The following is a 19,332-nucleotide window of genomic DNA, read 5'->3' on the forward strand; positions in this document are numbered from 1 at the left end:
TAACCATGGGACTCGATCACATTACCTAATCTCTCTGTGCCTCCGTCTCCTCTCCTATAAAAGGTGATAATAACAGTTCCTTCCTTAGACAGCTAATATAGAGATTACGTGCATACACGTAACTTGCTAAGAAGAATGTCTGGTTTGCAGTGAGAGCTCAATGAATATTACTGCTTTCGTTGTGGTTTCTGTGTGCTGTGACCTGTTTATGGAGGCTTCACTCCATATCTCCTGCTGCCGGGAAGACGTCAACAATTAGATATGATAACAAGTTTCTAAGTGTTCAGAATGGTAAATGGAGAAGCTAGTGCTTCTTTTCCACCAGCATATTTTCATTAAGAGTGAAAATATTTACCAGACCAAGAGATCAACAAAGTCTTAAAATCCCAAAGGACTTTAAAAAAGTAGAAAACAAATTTCCAGAGCAATTTTAACACAAAATTATTATTGAAGAAGAGTTTTTAAAAGTTGTTGATAGTTTAGGCTTTCATTAAGGCACAAAATATTTGCACTAAAAAACTATTACACTTCGTTTTTTGTTAAATGTTGGATGAAAACATTCTGTGCTGGCAGACCCGCCATCTTGAATCTTTGGAAAAGCAGGCTCCCGGCTTAGAACACAAGAAAGCGTAACCCAACATAGCCACCTAGTGGTAGTATTCCTAAACTGCAGGGAAAAGGGGAAAGTATGAGCAAATTAGAAAGGCCTTACAAAGCGGTCTTCACCAACAGAAATGAAATAGATGGGCAGACGATGAGTTTAGCTCCAAATATTAAATTTGTGGTGATGGAAGAAAAAATTATAGTGAACACATCTGATAAGCAGAAGGAGACAAACAAGAGGAGCACTGTGTCAATCACAGTTGTATTTTCAAATTATGCAGAGATATGTTCTATGAAGATGTGGGGCATGAAAATCTACCACGGGGAAACAACAGTCCAAGAAGAAGAGGAATCTAGAGAGTCCTCCTACACAATCAGGGAGGAGGCTGGGGGGTAATCTGAGCTTGCCCAGATTCTACCAAGCCCAAGCTCCACAAACCCCACTAGGAAACCAGGTTAGGGCTCATAAAAAGCAAACTTTAATACTATTGTTCCATATATCATAAGGTATCTTGAAAAATCAGGAAAAACACAACATAACTGTGGTCTCTCATGATATGGAACATCGAGTAGTCAAAAAAAAAAAAGCCACCTTTCCCTATAAGAAACTAATCAAAGTTGTTAAAACATAGAAGAAATTCTCTATTACTTTAAAAAATGCATAACAATCATTCCTAAGAACTCAACGTAAATATAACTAACCTGCTTCTTCAACTTTCGTCGGAAGAACTCATACTTTCTTTTGTAATCCCTGGAGTAGGGCACTGCCTTGAGTTGAAAATTTTGGAAAAATAAAGAAGGTTTAGGTTGTTTTTATTCTGGAACAATTTTAAAAGTTCCCCTTTGGGTATTTTACGAACACAAGTTAAAGGCATTAAAAGAGAATATTTGGAAAGAAAAGTTTAATTTGAAGGAAAACAAATACAAAACTTCAAAATTTTTAATTTCTCTGTTTAAAATTAAATTGTATTCAGCAATTCCCATGGCTGTGATTTTCATCATGCAATATTCTTGAAATGCAAAAAGCCAGAAACAGGAAATTTCTTCCAAGTAGAGAAATATTAGAAATGAAAATTTCCATTGCTAAACAGACTTTCAAAGTGATTTCTCCATTAAGGGAACAATTTGGAAAATGCACTTTCTCCTTGAACTCTGAGGAATTGCCTTTTTTACCCATTATTTTAAAAGACTAAACATGGAGACTAAAGAGTAATTTAAAAGAACTGGATCTTCAGTTTCACTTGTTTTTGTGAATTAGAAAACAAGTACAATCTCACAACCAAAATATGGAACAAGTAGCTATATAAAGAAGAAAATGATTTTTCGTATCATCATGATATTATAGTATAATATTAAATATTATAATATTTATACTTAAATATGAGTATTTTATATGCCAGCATTTACAGTAATTTCTACCAAAAAGTTCAAGACATGCCCCTGGAGTCGACTGGGTGCTGTCTACTTTCTCCTCTGGTACATTCTTGGCTCCTCTCTGATCTGCTGAGGATTGCCAACATTCTTTTGCAGGCAATGGCAAGTACTAGCCTGAGCCCAGCAGCCCACTGCCTTGGCATTTGGCTCTCTGGCTCACTGGTCTCCTAAGGCTATTGTAAGGGTAAGGACAATGAGTTTATACTCTCTTTTCAAATTATTAAGACCTGGAGTGGGGGTGGTGGGAGAGGACAGAATTGCAGATGTGCTTTCCTCTCAAGGTCTGTAGGATTATGCCCTTGACCATTTGCCCTTGAAAAGACAGGTCAGAGGCCACTGTCATCAGAGCATATTGATATAAGGAGACTTACTGGTCCAGTTATTGCTACATTCTGCAACCGAGGGTCTTCCCATTGTGTTCTTTTTATATCTGAAGAGGGAGAGAAAAAAAGGTGTTCTTAATTTTCCTGCACAAAGTTCAATATTATAAAAAAATAATGTAATGAAAAATCACATTGCACCTACTGTGATTTATGTAGAAGATTCTTCCATCTGTATGAGTTCTTTCTTCCCATCCTGGCTATAACGAAGAATATATTTCAATTATTTTTGGCAAGGGTTTTAGATGTATGGGTAGAAAAATGGCATTGGTTATATGGTTAATTTCCACATCCCATTATTTAATAATAACATTACTTATAGTTGTTGAAGAACTACTGTATTCCAAAATACAAAGTGTTGGAGAGAGCCAAGTTAGATTGCTAGCGATTCTATAAACTTACAGGTAAAGGCCCCAGGTCATTGGAAGAATCAAGTGATGTCTTTCCTCTCAGATGAGCTGGAATTTTCAGTCTTGGATCTTCCTTTTTTGGTAGAGAAAATAAAGAAAACAGCAACACACACTCACAAATTTTAAAATCAAGAAAGTCAATTTGTTACTATGTTTTCTAACATCAATTAATATTTAAAATATTCTCTTTTAAAGTCTACTTTTATTTCATTTGCTTCATCTGTGAAATAATAGTTTCTCCGTCCAAAACCCATCATTCCCAGGCTACAGTATCCAGTTCTCAGATCTCAGAACAGGATCAGTTCTAACTCATCATCTGCTTCACAGAAACCATTCAGAGAATTATCCCCCCTCTTCAGGGATTGTGTCACTACCTGCTGTTCCCTACATAAAAAATGCTGAATGCATGGACATGAAACTAGACCACGTGTTATTTCTGAGGCCTTGAGCATGCTTTTTGGCACTTATCTGTTAAGGTGTTGATTTATTAATATTTTTTAAAGCTAGGGACATAAGCTCAAAAAAGGTCATTAAAATCAATTCAAATTGTTGGGAAAAAAACCAAATTTCAATTTATTTGGATTCACTTATATATATTATTGTTTTAATATTATTTTGTTAAATAATTTATTAAGCTATTTTAGTTTTATTAAGGTACTTTGGTCTTTTAAATAAATTAATTAATCGAAATCTAGTCATCTGTTGCTGATTTTCAGTAATTTTTCTATCAGTGGTGAACCAACTGCTAAAAAAATTTAAGGCTTATCTTAAAATAAAAATACTATTCTACCTAGTTTTCCCCAAGGTTTTCTGGGTATTAAATGAGATATGGATTCAAAAGTACTTTGGAACTACAAATCAACATGTAAAGGTAAAGGATTATTACAACTATCTTTTTATGTCTTTCTATGTCTAGTGAGTTAAAAATGAAATAGGAAGTAAATGTATTTCCACGACAATCCCTAAAAATATTAAAAAATAGGCATAAATATTCCTTGAGTAGAAATAATACTGTTAAGAATTCAGCATCTCTTTAAATGAATACAAGGAAATGTAGGTTATATTAATGTACATTTAAGGGTTATACGGAGCTATTCGTAAGAGGATCATTGTTCTAAATTCAAGCTGGAGAGTATTAAAGTTACCCAGGTAGTGGTTTTGGTGTTGTGGTCAATAAAGAAAGGCCTTCCATTTGGTGCGTGCCGGACTTCCCAGCCTTTAGGGAGGAATCCTTGCTCCACTTCAGACGGCTGGGTCACCTGCTGCGCTGAGTCACTCGCGGGGACCTGCGGGTGAGGGCTCCCCGAACTCTGGCCTGACTGCAGTTGACTGGTCTCCGCTGTGGCCTAGCACATGAATTAAGTCATGTTGTCATGTTTTATAGAGAAGACACAAATAGCTGTGGTTACAAGGTAACTTACCCCGCAAACAATGCATCCTCACAAACAGATCTAAACATGGCAGACTCATTTTTCTAATAGTATTTTGTCACTTTGTTTTTAAAATAACTCATAATTTCTCAGCTAATCCTTGAGCGGTACGATGCTGGCTAACAGTCCAAGGCTGCTGCGGATACGCGTGAAGGCCGCAGCGAGGTCAGAGGGGGACCGTGCCCCAGTGGCAAGGTCAGCCACGGTGCCAGTTCGAGGAGGCTGTCTCTGCTTGCCCCAAAGACGTACAGAGTGCACAATCCCCCACACGCAGAAGTGGCTTCCAATGCTGGGCAAGCAAAATGCATGGCAAATATCCACTGCAGAAATGGACTGTTGAAATATAATATATTCGTTTGATGAAATATTAGGCAGTGGTTAAAAGAAACAGCTGGATCCATATATAAGACAACATGCATAGGATTTAAAAAACAATGTGGAAAAAAAAGATTTAGAATTATATAATATGACATCTTTGCAAAATTTGAAACACAGGAACATAAACACTACTTTGCATCATTTTAAAAGCTATGTAAGTGTATAAAAGAGCCTGGAAGAACCACGTGAAGCTACTGCAAGAAGACGAAAGTCTGCAGCCCAGAAGAGGGCCCTCACCGGAACCCAAAATGCTGCCCTCTGAGCGCACCCTCCAGCCTCCAGAACTGTGAGAAATGTTTCTGCTGTTTACGCCAAAAAAAAAAAAAAAAGACTGGAAGAATCCCCAACAGACTTTTAAGACGGTGCTTCTCTCTGGGTAGTGGGACCCAAGTGCTTGGCTAAAAGGAATTTCGTTTTATTTTTTTACATTTTTAAAAGATTTTATTTATTTGAGAGAGAGAGAGAGTGCACGTGAGTGGGGGGAGGGGCAGAGGGAGAAGCAGTCTCCCTGATGAGTGGGGAGCCTGATTGGGGGTGGGGCTTGATCCCAGGACCCCGAGATCATGACCTGAGCCGAAGTTAGACACTTAACTGACTGAGCCACCCCGGCACTCCCGTAATAAAATGTCTAGGAACAAATACGGTGATTTGTTAATGGTGGTACATTCTGGATGTTAAGAAGATGGGCATTTGCTGTACTGTTCTCTGTACTTTTCAGTGTCAAAAAATTTCTCAGTAAGAGAAATGGTGATAAGACAAAATAAACATTTTCCTAAACACTTACAAGGACATATCACAAAAGGCTCTTCCTGTTGCGAAGGACAAAGTGTCACTGAGGAAACTTTCTTTCACCGACCCTAATCACTAAGATTACCTTTTAGTGAAATAATGATCTTCACTGTTACCCAAGGGACCAGATCTTTTACTCTGTCCTTTTATTCCCAGTTGGACTTGTTTTACGTGATAACGAGTGGTAATCATGTATATGAGAGATCCGCAGGAAATGGGAGTCCAGGGTCAGCAAAGAATTAGAAGATGCTAGCGGTAGCCAGTAGATACCACAAAGGGATGTACCAGCTTCCACAGGAAGCTGCCGGCGTGAATTACGTAGGAACACAAGTTAACAGGTGGATTGCACGGTACCTGTACTATGGGCTTTGTCCAGGTGGTAGTTCTGGAATTGTGATCTACGTAATAGGGTCTTCCTCTTTCATCTTGCTTTTCTTCCCAACCTGGCGGTAATCCGGAAGAAGTAGGCAAAAGCTACAGCACAGAATACAGGAAAACTGAGCAAGAATATGAAACATCCTTTTAAAAGGACCACCTCCCTTTTTCACTGCCCTCTTTAAAATGAAGAGACTTTTAAATCATATTTTGAGGTATAGGAAATGAAGTGTACCACATTCCACTTAAAAAAAGAAACACCGGAACAGACCGTAATGATGAGAGTGATACCAACATTAATAAAACATGACAGTAATAACCACACACGCTAAAAGTTTTAATATAGATCATGCCGCTTAACCTCCACACAAATCTTAATGAGATAATTGCTATTACTAGCCTGCTTTTATTTACAAGGAAACCGAAGCTTAGAAAACTGGGGTAATTGCCTAACAGCTACATGGCTAATACGGAGCTGAGATCTGAGCCAGGTAGTCTAACTACAGAATTTATCACCCACAGGTGCTGAGTCAAAAGTTACTGCTGCCTTCTTTCTGTAAGGGCTGGGGACTTGCTACTTATGAGTTTACTACTAATGAACAAAGAGGTCTGGTTATTCCCAGGTTTACTTAAAATAGTCCAGGTTTGGTCTTCCTTTTGTCTTTTGAACCTGATTAGACTCCCCAAGGTTTGGCCTGTTTCCCCAACGTGTCTTACACATCAAAACTATCACCACTGGTCTGTTCACCAGCTACACTGTCCCCAGACACACGGGGGTAGATGTACATTGCTGACAGATACAATGCTCTGTTGGTCTACAAAATAACGGAATTTAAAGTTGCCCGGCTTTACGAAGGTCCAACAGCTGGTGAGTAGATAAAAAAAATATAGTAGATATGTCTACACGACAGCATACCATGAACTACTGAGACATGCACCAGCATGGTTAAATCTCAAAAAACATCGTGAAAGGGGCCAGATACATCAAACTACAACACTGTATGGCTCCACGTCTATGAAGCTTCTAGAAAAGGCAACATGGCAGCTACAGAATACAGATGAGTGGTTACCTGGGGCTGAAAGTAGGTGCTGGGATTGAAGGAACTTTCTGGGGTGATGAAGGGTACTTAAACTTGACTGTGGGGACGTTGGCACAATTGTATAAGTTTACTGAAATTCATGTATTTGTGCATGTAAAAATGAGATTTTATGGTATGTATATTATATCTCAAGAAAACATAAAAAAACTATTCAACGTATTGAGAAGAAAAACGTATGGAGATCGCTTTTCTAGTACATACAGAAACTGAAATGTGTGTATGTACAGATGAATATAAATCGTCTCTAGATTCTGCTATTCATGGTGCACCTCAAATTCCTTCTTGGATGAATGCCTGCCAGTCCATCGGAAATGCAACATTTTCCTTGGATGAGGACATTACAAAGGGCAGTGGGGGAAAACCATGGATGTCTGCTTAAGCGGGCTCCAGCTAGCAGAGGACAGGCAAGTGGCAGTCGTGAGAGAAAGGATGGTGTGGGCCGTCTTTCTGTGGCATCTCCTCTCTTGTAGACGGTCAATGCTGACTGGGCCAATGGCACAGGTGGGTTGCCCCCCTCCTTCCTCAGCCCACGATGGTGTCCCTCTCTCGGTGTAGTGCCACCTTTTTAGATGGACGAGCCACTCTTTGTTCAAGGAATTCTGGGCCTCTGCATCCCTATGCTGGAATTTTCATAAAAGCAAAAACAATCCCCACTTTTCAAAATAAACGCATAGACTGACATTCAAAATTACAGATGGTGAAAACACATGAGGAGGCATTCTGCATGGGGAAATGGCATGCACACAGAGCCAGAGGAGGGGAGAGTCAGGAAATGGGGCAGCCTGTTTGGAAGAAAAGGCAGGGACAGGGGTGAAGGTGGCAGGAGGTTCCCGTGGGTGGAGGAGGAGGAGGGTAGGCCGAAGGGGCTGGGAGCCTGGGAGTAAGACGCAAGTGGGGGCTGCATAAAGGAGAGAGAAACTAGAAGTAATGAGAGTTGAGCCAGGAAGGGGGGGGAGTGGAAGACCAAAAGGGAGTCAAGGGTCCAGGCATGAGGCTGTTCCGGTCTGAGCCCCAGTCAAGGCTGAGGCTGGAAACCCTACTGAGAAGGAGGCAGAAGGCCTCAGTGGAGGCGGACGTGAGTCTGAAGGGAAGGGAGAGCAGAACTCTGTCCAGCCTGGCCACCGTGCGTGCCAACACCGGCGCACACCTGCCCAAGCACCTGAGTCCTGATGCGACACTTGTGCACGGGGCAGACGCTGCTGCTCGAGGCCAGGGGCCGGCGTACGGAGCAGAGGCGGCTGGACGGCACAGTCCAGACCTGAACGCTGCCCACAGACCACCTGCAGCCAGCACAGCACGTCCGCAGACAAGCGCATGTGTCAGCCACAGTGACGGGGCAGAGGCCTTGCTTTCCTACCGCGGGGGAGGCAGATCTCCCCCGCCTATGACCCCCGTTTCCCCCTCCCCTGAACCCCATCTCCAAGAACCTAGATTCTGTGCTGGATTGGCTCATGGCTAAGCAGGCAAATGTTTATATTCAGCGTTCCCCCCCCAAAATAAAAATTCTTGAGTTTCCTATTTTTACTGACAATGAGGGGAGAGGCTAAAACTCACCACAGGAAGTGTAGGCTGTTCCTCAAAAGTATAGGCTTGTAAGCTGCCTCTTCTGCTGGAATGATTCTCATATAAAAAAAAAAAGAGTGACAGTAGCTTTAGGTTTTTGAGCTATGTCCCAGCGGCAGATAAGGTCCTGGGGGCGGGTGTGAGGGGGCGGAAGGAAGAGTGACCATGGAGTGGCATTCAGCTGCTCTCCACACCCCCGTAGGCCAGCATCTTCCACCCTGTGGCTCCTGGGCACCACCCCCCCGCCCCACGGACACTTTTTCTTGAATGTCTAATGAATACCCCTCATTGTGCCCCAAACTGGATTCGGTTTTCCCCTGTCCACACCCACTCAACCCTGCTCCTTGTTGGGTATTCTGTGTTTCGGTGGGCTGCACTGGAGTCCAGCAGCGGCTCTGGTCAGGGATCAGTTCGTCACCCGACTCCCTTCGGGTCCCTTACAGGGCAGTCACCAGATCTTACTCTGCTTCTTTCCTAGCTCTCAACCATATTCTCCTTGCATTTGAGTTCAAGTTGGGTTTTTTTTTTTAATTTCAAGTTTTCATCACTTGTCGTCTTGCCTGTTACTGCAGCAACCTCCTTACAGATTTCCCTGTTTCAAGTCCCATTTCCTTAAAGCCACCCTGCACGCTGCGTGCTGTGGCCAGAGAGCGCCCCACAGTGCAGACCAGGTCACATCGTTCTCCAGCGCAGAGCTGTCTGTGACCTCTCGTGGTCACCAGCATGAAATCCGTAGCCCAGAACACAGTGAGCTCCCTGACCAGGCTGCGCCTCATGGCTCTTGCACTTCCCACCTCAACACCCACCCTCTGGACATTCTAGATGACTCGTTCCCCAGAAGACCCTTATTCTTTCTTTCCCTGTGCTTTTATATGCATGCTGTTGTCACTATCCAAATTTTTTGATGTTATTAAATAACAAAACCAAAAACTTATAACATACATATAAGTTAAGTCAAAATATCTACTGTAGTATTGTTTACAATAACAAAGAACTGTAAACAATCTGAAGTCTATCAATAGGAGAGTGAGATGTCTTAGGATTACTTGTACTTGAATGATGTTTGATGATTTTTCTTTGTTGGTTTTAAAAGAGGACATCTGTATGTACCGAAATGGTCCAACATGTAGGATATGACAAGTGAAAAGAGTTAAGTTACCAAAAGATGATCTCAGGTTCAAAAAATTATGTACAAATATATGTGTGTGCATACATGTTTATAAATATATAGAAAATGTGTAGGACAATATATGCCAAACCATTAACAGCAATTGAGGGAGCGTATGTTAGAGGTAAGATGGAAGACTGAATTTTTATTTTATATACTTCAACACTGTTTGAATTTTTAACCATAACCATGTAATACTTTAAAAATAATAAATGATTTTTTAAATTAATATGCACATGGTATGAAATACAGAAGGTACAGGGGCGCCTGGGTGACTCAGTCAGTTAAGCGTAGCGTCTGCCTTCGCCTCACGTCATGATCTCAGGGTCCTGGGCTCGAGCCTCATGTCAGGCTCCCTGCTCGGTGGGGAGTCTGCTTCTCTCTCTCCTTCTGCCTCTTTTCCTGTTTGTGCTCTCTCTCTCTCTCTCTCTCATACTCTCTCTCAAATAAATAAATAAAGTCTTAAAACAAAAAACTGCATGGGGCACCTGGGTGGCTCAGTCGTTAAGCGTCTGCCTTCGGCTCAGGGCGTGATCCCAGAGTCCTGGGATCGAGCCCCACATCAGGCTCCTCCACTGGGAGCCTGCTTCTTCCTCTCCCACTCCCCCTGCCTGTGTTCCCTCTCTTGCTGGCTGTCTCTCTCTCTGTCAAATAAATAAATAAAATCTTTAAAAAACAAAAACAAAAAACCGCAAAGCCAAAAAAACCCCCCAGAACAAAACAAAACCCCAAAGTCCCTTCATTCTTTTCACGGCTGCATAGTACTTCATTGAATGCCATCTACATCCCTGTTTAGTCCAAGTACGTCAGCTCTCATTCACACCTGTGACAGGTGGGTATAATTGAGGAGGAGAAAAGCAGCCCCGGACATGCAGGACTTGGCCTGGCACTCATCTGTCGGATCAACACCAAATCAAGACCACTTTGTAATCATGCCTGAGCACAGACGAAATGTGAACACTGTCCAAGCCACAAAATATCAAATATCTCTCCATCCTGGCAAATCTGAGTGGCTACTGTTTTTTACTAATTATAGCTTTAGCCTCACTATACATAAGATTTGAGACACCCAATCACAGAATTATCCCTGCTTTTTTTTTTCTTTTAAGTAGAGTCCACACCCAGCATGGAGCCCCATGTGGGGCCTGAACTTACAACCCAGAGATCAAGACCTGAGATCAAGACTCAAGACACTTAACTAACCGAGCCACCCAGGTGCCCCACACTCTCGCTTCCTGACGGCATCCACTGCAAAAAAATCACCTAACATGAACCCAAATCCTTGAAGTCTTTTCTAATATACTCTTACTGAGACCTCAGGGTATGTGTTCTCCTTGATGAAATGAGTAGTAAACCCAACGTGTTTAATTACAAGTGTGTTCCTGGAGGTCTTTGGAGGGAAGGCACTGGTTTATGTCATGGCTATTTGGGCACCAATGACCCATCTGGGTTATCCATGACTCTGCTCCATACTATTAATTGAGATATTTGAAAAAATGACCATATCGTAAAGTCCTAAAGTCCCTAACACATTATTATATGCCACGTAAGACAACATTTTTCTCATCATAAGAAAAAAAATTTGTAGCTAGGTGAGGTGCTGGATGTTAACTAGACTCAGTGTGGTAATGATTTTGCTATAATATATATATGTATATATGCTATAATATATATGATAGATGTATATCACATCATTATGTTGTACACCTTAAATTAATCCAACGTTGTCTGTCAATTGTATCTCGATAAAAGACAAGACTTTATGTAAATGTTGGAAACGCGATCGAATAATATATACAATATAAAGATCCTGAAGCTACGACAAAATCTAAGAGCATCTTACTGAGCTGGATACTGGCTGGCCGGAGGCTGAATTTCTACAAACTGTGAGTCTGGCATTCAATTCTTCTGCAAGATGAGTCTGAACATTCAAGTTATTTGATGCTGGAGGTGATGGGAAGGCCTGATTGCTATACATGGTGGCTTCCTCTTCTCTTATAATTTCCCAGGTCTAAAACAAACAGAATAATCTTAAGCCACACATACTTTAATTGATCGCTGTAGCATGTGTCTATGGACAAGAACAAGAAAATTCTTTCTACCTCGGAAGACTCTCGATTATCCACACTTTCTGTCTCCTCAGATATCTGCCGCCTGGTGGTAAACGCACGCTGTGCCTGCAGGTTGCCGTTCTCAGCATCCGTCAGGTTGTCCCTGGGTTAGAAACAGAAAAACCATCACCCATGTCTGAACATAGTTAAAATGATAGTCAAAGATGCTGTGATCATTTTTAAAAAAATACCTTAGATCAGAATTCACTGGTTTAGACCAAAGACTATTTCAACCCACAGGGATGAGGTCATGGGCACATTGGGATCTTCAGAGTACCTCATGCAATTAAGGTTTTGTGAAAATGGGTAACACGTCTGACTTTGGCATTTTAGTTCGTCACCGTGCCTAGGGGAATGTGTGACATGTAAGGGTGCTCGAAAATATTTGCTGAATAAATGAATATCTGAGAGTTTCATAAATAATCTCATTATATTATTATTTTGCCATGTTATGATATGAGCAAAATCTAAAGTAGCTCCAGAGAGACTATAAACAAGAAGCTTTAGCAGTTATACACACAGCTTCAAGAACCAGACAGTAATGTTGTCCCAAATTGATCTTAAACCAAGAGTAGAGTTCCCCATGCATGAATGCAGAGGGCAAAAGGAAATATCATGTAAGAAACACTGTAATTAAAAACTTAATAGATCCCAGATTACGTAGGATCTGTTTTTGATCATTAACAGAAATAAGCCTGGTCTGAAAAAAGATAATAGTAAAAACATGCCTGAGTTTAGGAACATTATAGTAAATTGGACTGAACACCATTACCCCATTTATTATATTATTCAAGCTATTTGCCTTTAATATAACCAGACCATCAGAGCAAGAATTGCATACAAATATTTAACAACAAAATTATTGTTAATTTATTTAATGCCATATAAGCCCAGGGTAGTCAGAAGATCAATTCTTACTGCACTATTGCTGAAGAAAATGTAATTTTGACAGATGGTTCTAAGGGAATGCTTCAGATTTTTTCCCCCTAAATACCTGATTTAGGCTAGCTGAAAGTGACGTCAACCATAGTGAAAGAAGTGTGATTCTGTTCAAGTCAGGCTTGCTATAATACTGAGGCATGTAGTAGGACAATTTTGTAGAATTTCATAGTGTCTTCAGTTTTATAACTGTACACGTCCCTACAGACATTGATGCCTCTGTGCCTTAAAGAACCAGGATCACTGATTTGCTTTGGAAGGATTTGAGAACAGTAAATACCTATGAAAGTGCTTGGACTGTATCAGACACAAAATACCAAAGCCAAAAATAAGAAATTAATGGACAAATATGAAAAATTTTAAGTCTCTGTCAAAAAGTAGAAGACTAAAGAAAGGCTTCATAAGGCCATAAGGGAGGAGAAATGGAAGGGCATTTGATAATAAATGTGAGAAATGGGACATTTGTAAATGCATATTCATAAATATACAGTCTGATGATAAAGAAAAATGTCACTGAGAAGACATACATTAGAATACCTCAAAGGTCATTCTATCCTTGATCTGCGTGCGTTGGCCACTTAAGACAATATTGACCAGACTGGCAAATGAGTGTTTAACAAAAGACCCTTGTTATTCAGTCTTTTATAGTTTATAAGTAATTTATATTTAAAAATAGTATGCTGTAGAAATTAACATTTTATTATATTTTAGTAACAAACTACAAAAAATTTCCAAGATTTTCTAAACCAGTCTAAAGAGAAAAACATATCCTTTGTGGCTATAAACTAATGTAAAGAAGCAATTAGAAGGGTGGCATTTCTGACTCAAATAATTTTGGACATTATTAAATCATTTTAGAAAACGAACAGTTAAGATGGTATTTTTAAAGCCCTGGACCATAAAAATCCTCACATTTTTACAGCTTATGGATCCCTATATTACTATGAATCCATTTAAGACAACTTCGAAATGAAAATTTGTGGACAAAATGTATTCAGGTCACAAATGTGAAAGCCACCAGCACATACTGGGGGGTTGGTCTTTTCCACTGTGTTCTTCTAGATTCATGGTTTACATAGTAGGTCCGTCCAAGAATATCCTGCCTCTCTTCCCATCCTGGAGGTAGAGGAGAAGGTTCTCGTTGCTGCTGCAAATGGCAAGCAGCATCTGGTTGGTCCAAAACAACCCAGCCAGGCTGAAAAACAGAGTGGTAACAATTAAGTTTATGCCTGATTTTTTTTAACCTTATAAATTATGCTAGAGGAAATTTAAAAAGAGATTAGGAAATCCAGTTTCAGAAATTATGCAAGGAAGAATTTGCACACTGTCAACTTTTAAGACCATAATATGAACATTTTATGATAATGAAAACTTTTTTTTCCCCTGCAAAATGATAACATTTACATTTTGCTTGAAACTTTTAACATTTTTCAAAAAAGTTTTAAAACACACCTAACAGGAAAAAAAGGACAGAAAAAATTTTAATTTTTTAAAGATTTTATTCTTTAGTAGTCTCTATACCCAACGTGGGGCTTGAACTTACAACCCCAAGATCAAGGTCGCATGCTCCACCTACTGAGGCAGCCATGTGCCCCAGGACAGAAAAAATGTTTAAACAAACAGTGATGGACAGCACTGAGAAACACTGTTGAAACTCGTGTCACCTTAGTCTATTCTCTAAATTATAAGCCATATAATTGAATGAAGGACAAGAATTTTGTCTTTTGGGCACTGACTTTCCCATAGAGAAAGCACCTTATTATGGTAGATTTGTGACTATCTGAGACCTGAAAAAAAATCACTAGATGAAGGCCAGATATGTGTAGGCATGACAGGGAAAGGCAAAGGATTCTGAAATAATTGCAACAGTGAACTCTCTTGGCAACTGAAAAGCCATTACGATTCTCACATCGGACTTTTCTCTTTCTGGATCATGGAAAGGCATTTTGGTCAGGTCATAAAGTAGTTGAAGAAATAAAATTTCATTTGTTTTCTTTGTTTTGTTTAAGTGCCAGGAAAGCCCTGGAAATTTCCTCTGATACTAGTGCGGGGTGTATGGAGATGAAGCCTAAAGCAGGGTGATTAGGGTAAGGAACTACTTGGAAGGGTAGCGAGAGTTAATGGCATGCTTCAACATAAGAAACTTCCTAACAGAAAAGGCAGTAGTAAAAGGGCCTACCAAATACCAATATGGCTAGGAAAGCAGAAATAAATGAGAGAAGAAAACTTAAAAATTCTCCTAAAGAGACATAAAAAGAGACCTGAATGAATGAAAAGACATAATATGATCTTGGTTAGGAAGACTCAGTCTCACAAACGTGTCAATTCTCCCCACGTTAATATATAAAGTGGCCAAGATTACAGATTTTTTTTTTTTAAGTAGGCTCCACGCTGGGCATGGAGCCCAACACAGGGCTTGAACTCACAACCCTGAGATCAAGAACTGGGCTGAGATCAAGAGTCGGACACTTAACCAACTGAGCCACCCTGGCACCCCTACATTACAGATTTTTATAAATAATGGGACAAGGCAATTCTCAGGGTCAAATGGACACACAAATAAGCAAGAATAACCAGCACAGTTCTAAAAATAGAACAACGTGTGATTAACCCTCCTGAATAAAATATATTATACACCATGCTTAAAGCGGAGGAGCATTGACGCACACACAGACAGATGGCTCAACACAATGAATCAGAAAGCCCATAAAGACTTAAATTTATAGGACTTCAGGATACGATAAAGACAGCTCAAATCTGTGGGAAAATAGAAAAAAAATGATGTGGGGTGCTACCTCATACCTTCTACCAGGATGGTACAGATGGAGCGACGTTTAAATGCTACAAAGTAAAACCAACACGTATTACAAGAAAACTTGAGATTTAAAAAATATGTTCCAAGACTGGGGAAGCCTTTAAGTATGAAAGAGAAGACTGATAAATTTGATGACAAAACCCCCAAATTTGTACATGGCAAAAACTATCAAATCAAAGTGGAAAAATAAAATGACAAACTGGGAAGCCTATCTGGTACCATAACAACAGGCAAAAAAGTAATGTCCTTAATATCTACAGCCTTTCTTTCGAGGCACTGGGTGGGGATCTAGAGCTGAGGGACCGTTGTGTGCCAGCCAGCTGATGGCTTAGAAGGTGGAAGAGAATTCTTTTCTGCTGGAAGGCTAACTCTGAAAAGAAAGGGTCAGAAAGAAGAGCTGGGAAGGAAAGGAATGTTTTCTGGCAGCCTGGAGAAAAGGACAGTGGTTTCTGCAGCAAGTCTGATGTCTGGCTGGTCTGGTGGGAGGGTTAGCGGCTATAGACTGAGGCAGGACAGAAGGTGAGGTGCGCAGGGCGGGTATGGAGGAAGGAAGACAAAGAATTCTTCTGGAAAATTCACTCCCTTTCTTTCTTACTTTTGTTTTTTTCCTTTTTACCTTTTCTACGGAACAGACATCTCTTTAATTTTGCTTTCTTTTTTTTATTGTTCTATTTCTCTCCTTTGCCTTTATCCTCTTACTTTCTCTCTCCAACTATGTTTACCTTCCTTCTCTCTCTCCTTTCCATTCCTTTAAATGATCATACTGTCGAATCCACATACTTCAAAATTAGTCTTGTATTTACTTAATCAAATTTTATTATTCTGGTCTCAATTTTAAAAGTATGCGAGTTGAATTTTTATATTTCACTCTCTTGAAAAATGGTCGTTTAAAAAAATACGGTCACTGATTATTTTTCTGTAGATTAATAAAACTTATTAATAAGAGGGTCCTCGTTACTGCTGTAAAGGACTGTAAAAATGTGAGAGCTAGGAAAATGGTACCACAAGATTATTTCTTTAAAATCTTCTTAAAGATTTCTCTCTTTACGGTTTCCTTAGTGAATTTATGCTATCTAAGTAAACTTGAGAAGGGGAAAAGCTATCTTAATTAAATGTCTAATTTTTAAAAACCTGTTTCAAGTTCTAGGAAGTACAGTTGTACATTTGAATATTGTTTAGAAAAACTGAGTTTTCATTTTTTTGTAGAGAATGCCTCCCTATGAAACATGTATCAGCTAATATTCTTCACAAAATAATTTTCTAAGTATCAATGAATGTTATTCAATTACTAACTTGAAAGCTAGTGTGTAATTGCCGACAACTCAATGGAGTCAAAGAGAATCAGAACGCAAGCATAATCACAACACGCATTAACGTTAGTCTTGCAAAATACATACAACTAAATCTAAACTTGCAAAGGGTACAAAAATCAAATGTTAAATAATAATCTATTACAGCCAGACTTTGACATACTAAGGAATACAGGTTGCCTACGAGCGAGTGTCTTTTGAAAATGACAATTGTTTTCTCTTAAATAGTAGAATTTTATATATTCAGTTACAAACTAGATGTCAAAGACAAGACTTCTCTGGTCATTAGCTACACGGAAGATAAATAAGCATAGATTCATGTGTTTGGATTCCGAGGGCCTTTAGTAAGTAAACTCCTACATGCTTACATCTCTGAAATTATAAGGTGCATTCTGAGAATTCAAACACTGAGACCTGAAACCACAAAATAAAGCCAAGGAAGTCTACCCACAGCAACTGAACTGTGAATGAGGCACCTATGATAGGCGTGTGTGGGCAAAACTTGGAGCAGCTTCCGAAATAATGAAATGCTGTTACTTTTTTTTTTTTTTTTTTTTTAGTTACTAAATAAAGAATTTCCTTTCTTTGTGGCAGGCATCCTTCATTTCAGACAGAATTCCATTATGAAAGATGCCCCCTGCACCAAAATGCCAGGCGGAGAAACTCTGACCCAATAAATAGCTAAAATTTTTAAAAAGTGATTATTATATGATAAATCAGAGAAAAACTAAAAAGAAAAGGTAATCAAATAAGCAAATATAGACTTAAGAGAGGATACCACGTTTTCTGATTGCCAAACTAAGGGCTAACTATATTCTGTGATTTAAAGAAAAATGTTCTTTCCTTCTATTATTACAGATTTTCCCATAAAGTAAAATCTTATCAGTGCATATAAAAACTTCCCAGAGGGGCACCTGAGCGGCTCAGTCAGTTAAGTGTCTGACTCTTGATCGCAGCTCAGGTCTTGATCACAGGGTTGTGAGTTCAAGCCCTGTGCTGGAGCCTACTTAAAAAATTCCTAGAAAGCTCTGCTGCAAAAGCATGGCTTGTTCTCAAGCTTTCTTTCTCAAGGTATGTGGGTATGTGAGGTACTGTCCAGTGCGGGGGGAGGTCCCTCAGCTTTACAGTTCTTCTGGAGGCTTAACCAGACCCTCAGCCAAAGAGGCATGACTGCTGAGGAGGGCACACACAAGAAAACTCTTCAAAGCAAATTGATGCCAATATGCCGTGTACTTTCAGGAAATGTTGCTTCAGTGGGAATATCAAGAGGCAGGTGTTTTAGGGTCCCGTTTTCAAATCATGAATTTTTCTGCTGGAAGAAACCCTAGAAGTCATCCGGTACAATACTGTCATTCTACAAATGAAGGGCCTGCGGTTCAGAGACATTCAACAATTCACAGGTCACTTGGCTCACTCGCAGCAGAGCTTGGGACAAGAATTCCAGCCTCCAAATCCCCATCCAATTCTATTCCAAATACATGCTCTCTGCCTCTTCCTCACTTAATCTCGATGCCTGTAGCTCTGCCCAAATACATAACTAGGGCTTCTTCTTATCCTGTCATCCATGAAGATTGTTAAATTCTATTTGCCCCAGATAAATATGGCCTCTTACTGGATCACTTGAATTCTTTCCCTCTCTCATTTCCTCCTTTCCTTTAGGCCCTCCCATCCTCACCCCAACCAGGGGAGGAAAAGGAACAAGAATTACATTTCATAAAAGAGTTCCTAATGGGTAGAGTCTTCTCAAAACTTCCATATATTTAACTTACAAAAAGTAAATTGTATTCTTACTTTAATGGTGGGGGATAGGACATGGTTTTAGAAAAAAAAATGGAAAGAGTTAATTCCTTAATTACAATAAATGCTTTCATTTATAAACATTGTATTCTCTATTCACTAACCTTTAAGAATGCCATCAATAATGGCTGTTCATGGCTACAAAAATGTCCTTAGAAGGAAGAAATGTTTAATGAATGCTTGGGTACAATAAACAAAGGCCCATGCAAATAATTTTTATTGCACACATTAACTTCATTGAATAAAGTTATTTTTTCTTCAAAGTATAGTAAAAGAAGAAATGAGATATTTTCTTTTCAGTTGAACCACATATTTATAAAATCTCACCTCTAATTCCTCAGCCTGTTCTGTGTTATCTTCTTCTGAGCCACTGGTTTTAGGTAAATAAGTCATTTTTAATCTCAGATAACCTTTAACTCTTGATTTGTGACTGTAGAAAAGAAAATAATTATTCACAAAACTTTAAGAAGAAAAGCATTCATTTAATACGTTTATTGAATACTTACTAGCTACTAGAGGAGACCCAAAGACAACCTCGAGAACAGAAGATATCTAGGCAAAGGAGTGAGTGGTGGAGAAAGTGTAACAAACATAAATAAAAGTGATGAAATAAATAAGATACTAAGGAAATGTGAGTGACAGATCAGGGAGAAGGCGCGTGAGCAGCTGCATCTGAGTGGGAGCCAGCAGACTGGGGAGGATTTTGGTCCGTGCCAGTGAAGGGAAAAGC

At 39.6% G+C, this 19,332-nt stretch overlaps 1 protein-coding gene across 6 annotated transcripts in view; it reads right to left on the reverse strand.

Moving 5' to 3' along the window:
* Positions 1-19,332, reverse strand: part of NEDD4 (NEDD4 E3 ubiquitin protein ligase) — a 116,823-nt gene that overhangs the window by 16,667 nt on the left and 80,824 nt on the right. For all 6 annotated transcript variants that reach the window (XM_026518541.3, XM_057306142.1, XM_048219528.2 and 3 more), the window contains 11 exons: positions 18,930-19,032; positions 13,709-13,875; positions 11,733-11,844; positions 11,474-11,641; positions 8,454-8,519; positions 5,779-5,898; positions 3,973-4,173; positions 2,820-2,900; positions 2,563-2,617; positions 2,409-2,467; positions 1,306-1,371 (listed from right to left, as the gene is read on the reverse strand). In XM_026518541.3, the coding sequence (XP_026374326.1) occupies positions 1,306-1,371; positions 2,409-2,467; positions 2,563-2,617; positions 2,820-2,900; positions 3,973-4,173; positions 5,779-5,898; positions 8,454-8,519; positions 11,474-11,641; positions 11,733-11,844; positions 13,709-13,875; positions 18,930-19,032 (1,198 nt within the window). The remainder of the gene's footprint in view (positions 1-1,305; positions 1,372-2,408; positions 2,468-2,562; positions 2,618-2,819; positions 2,901-3,972; positions 4,174-5,778; positions 5,899-8,453; positions 8,520-11,473; positions 11,642-11,732; positions 11,845-13,708; positions 13,876-18,929; positions 19,033-19,332) is intronic.

This window comes from Ursus arctos, unplaced genomic scaffold, assembly GCF_023065955.2.
Source record: "Ursus arctos isolate Adak ecotype North America unplaced genomic scaffold, UrsArc2.0 scaffold_36, whole genome shotgun sequence".
NCBI lineage: Eukaryota > Metazoa > Chordata > Mammalia > Carnivora > Ursidae > Ursus > Ursus arctos.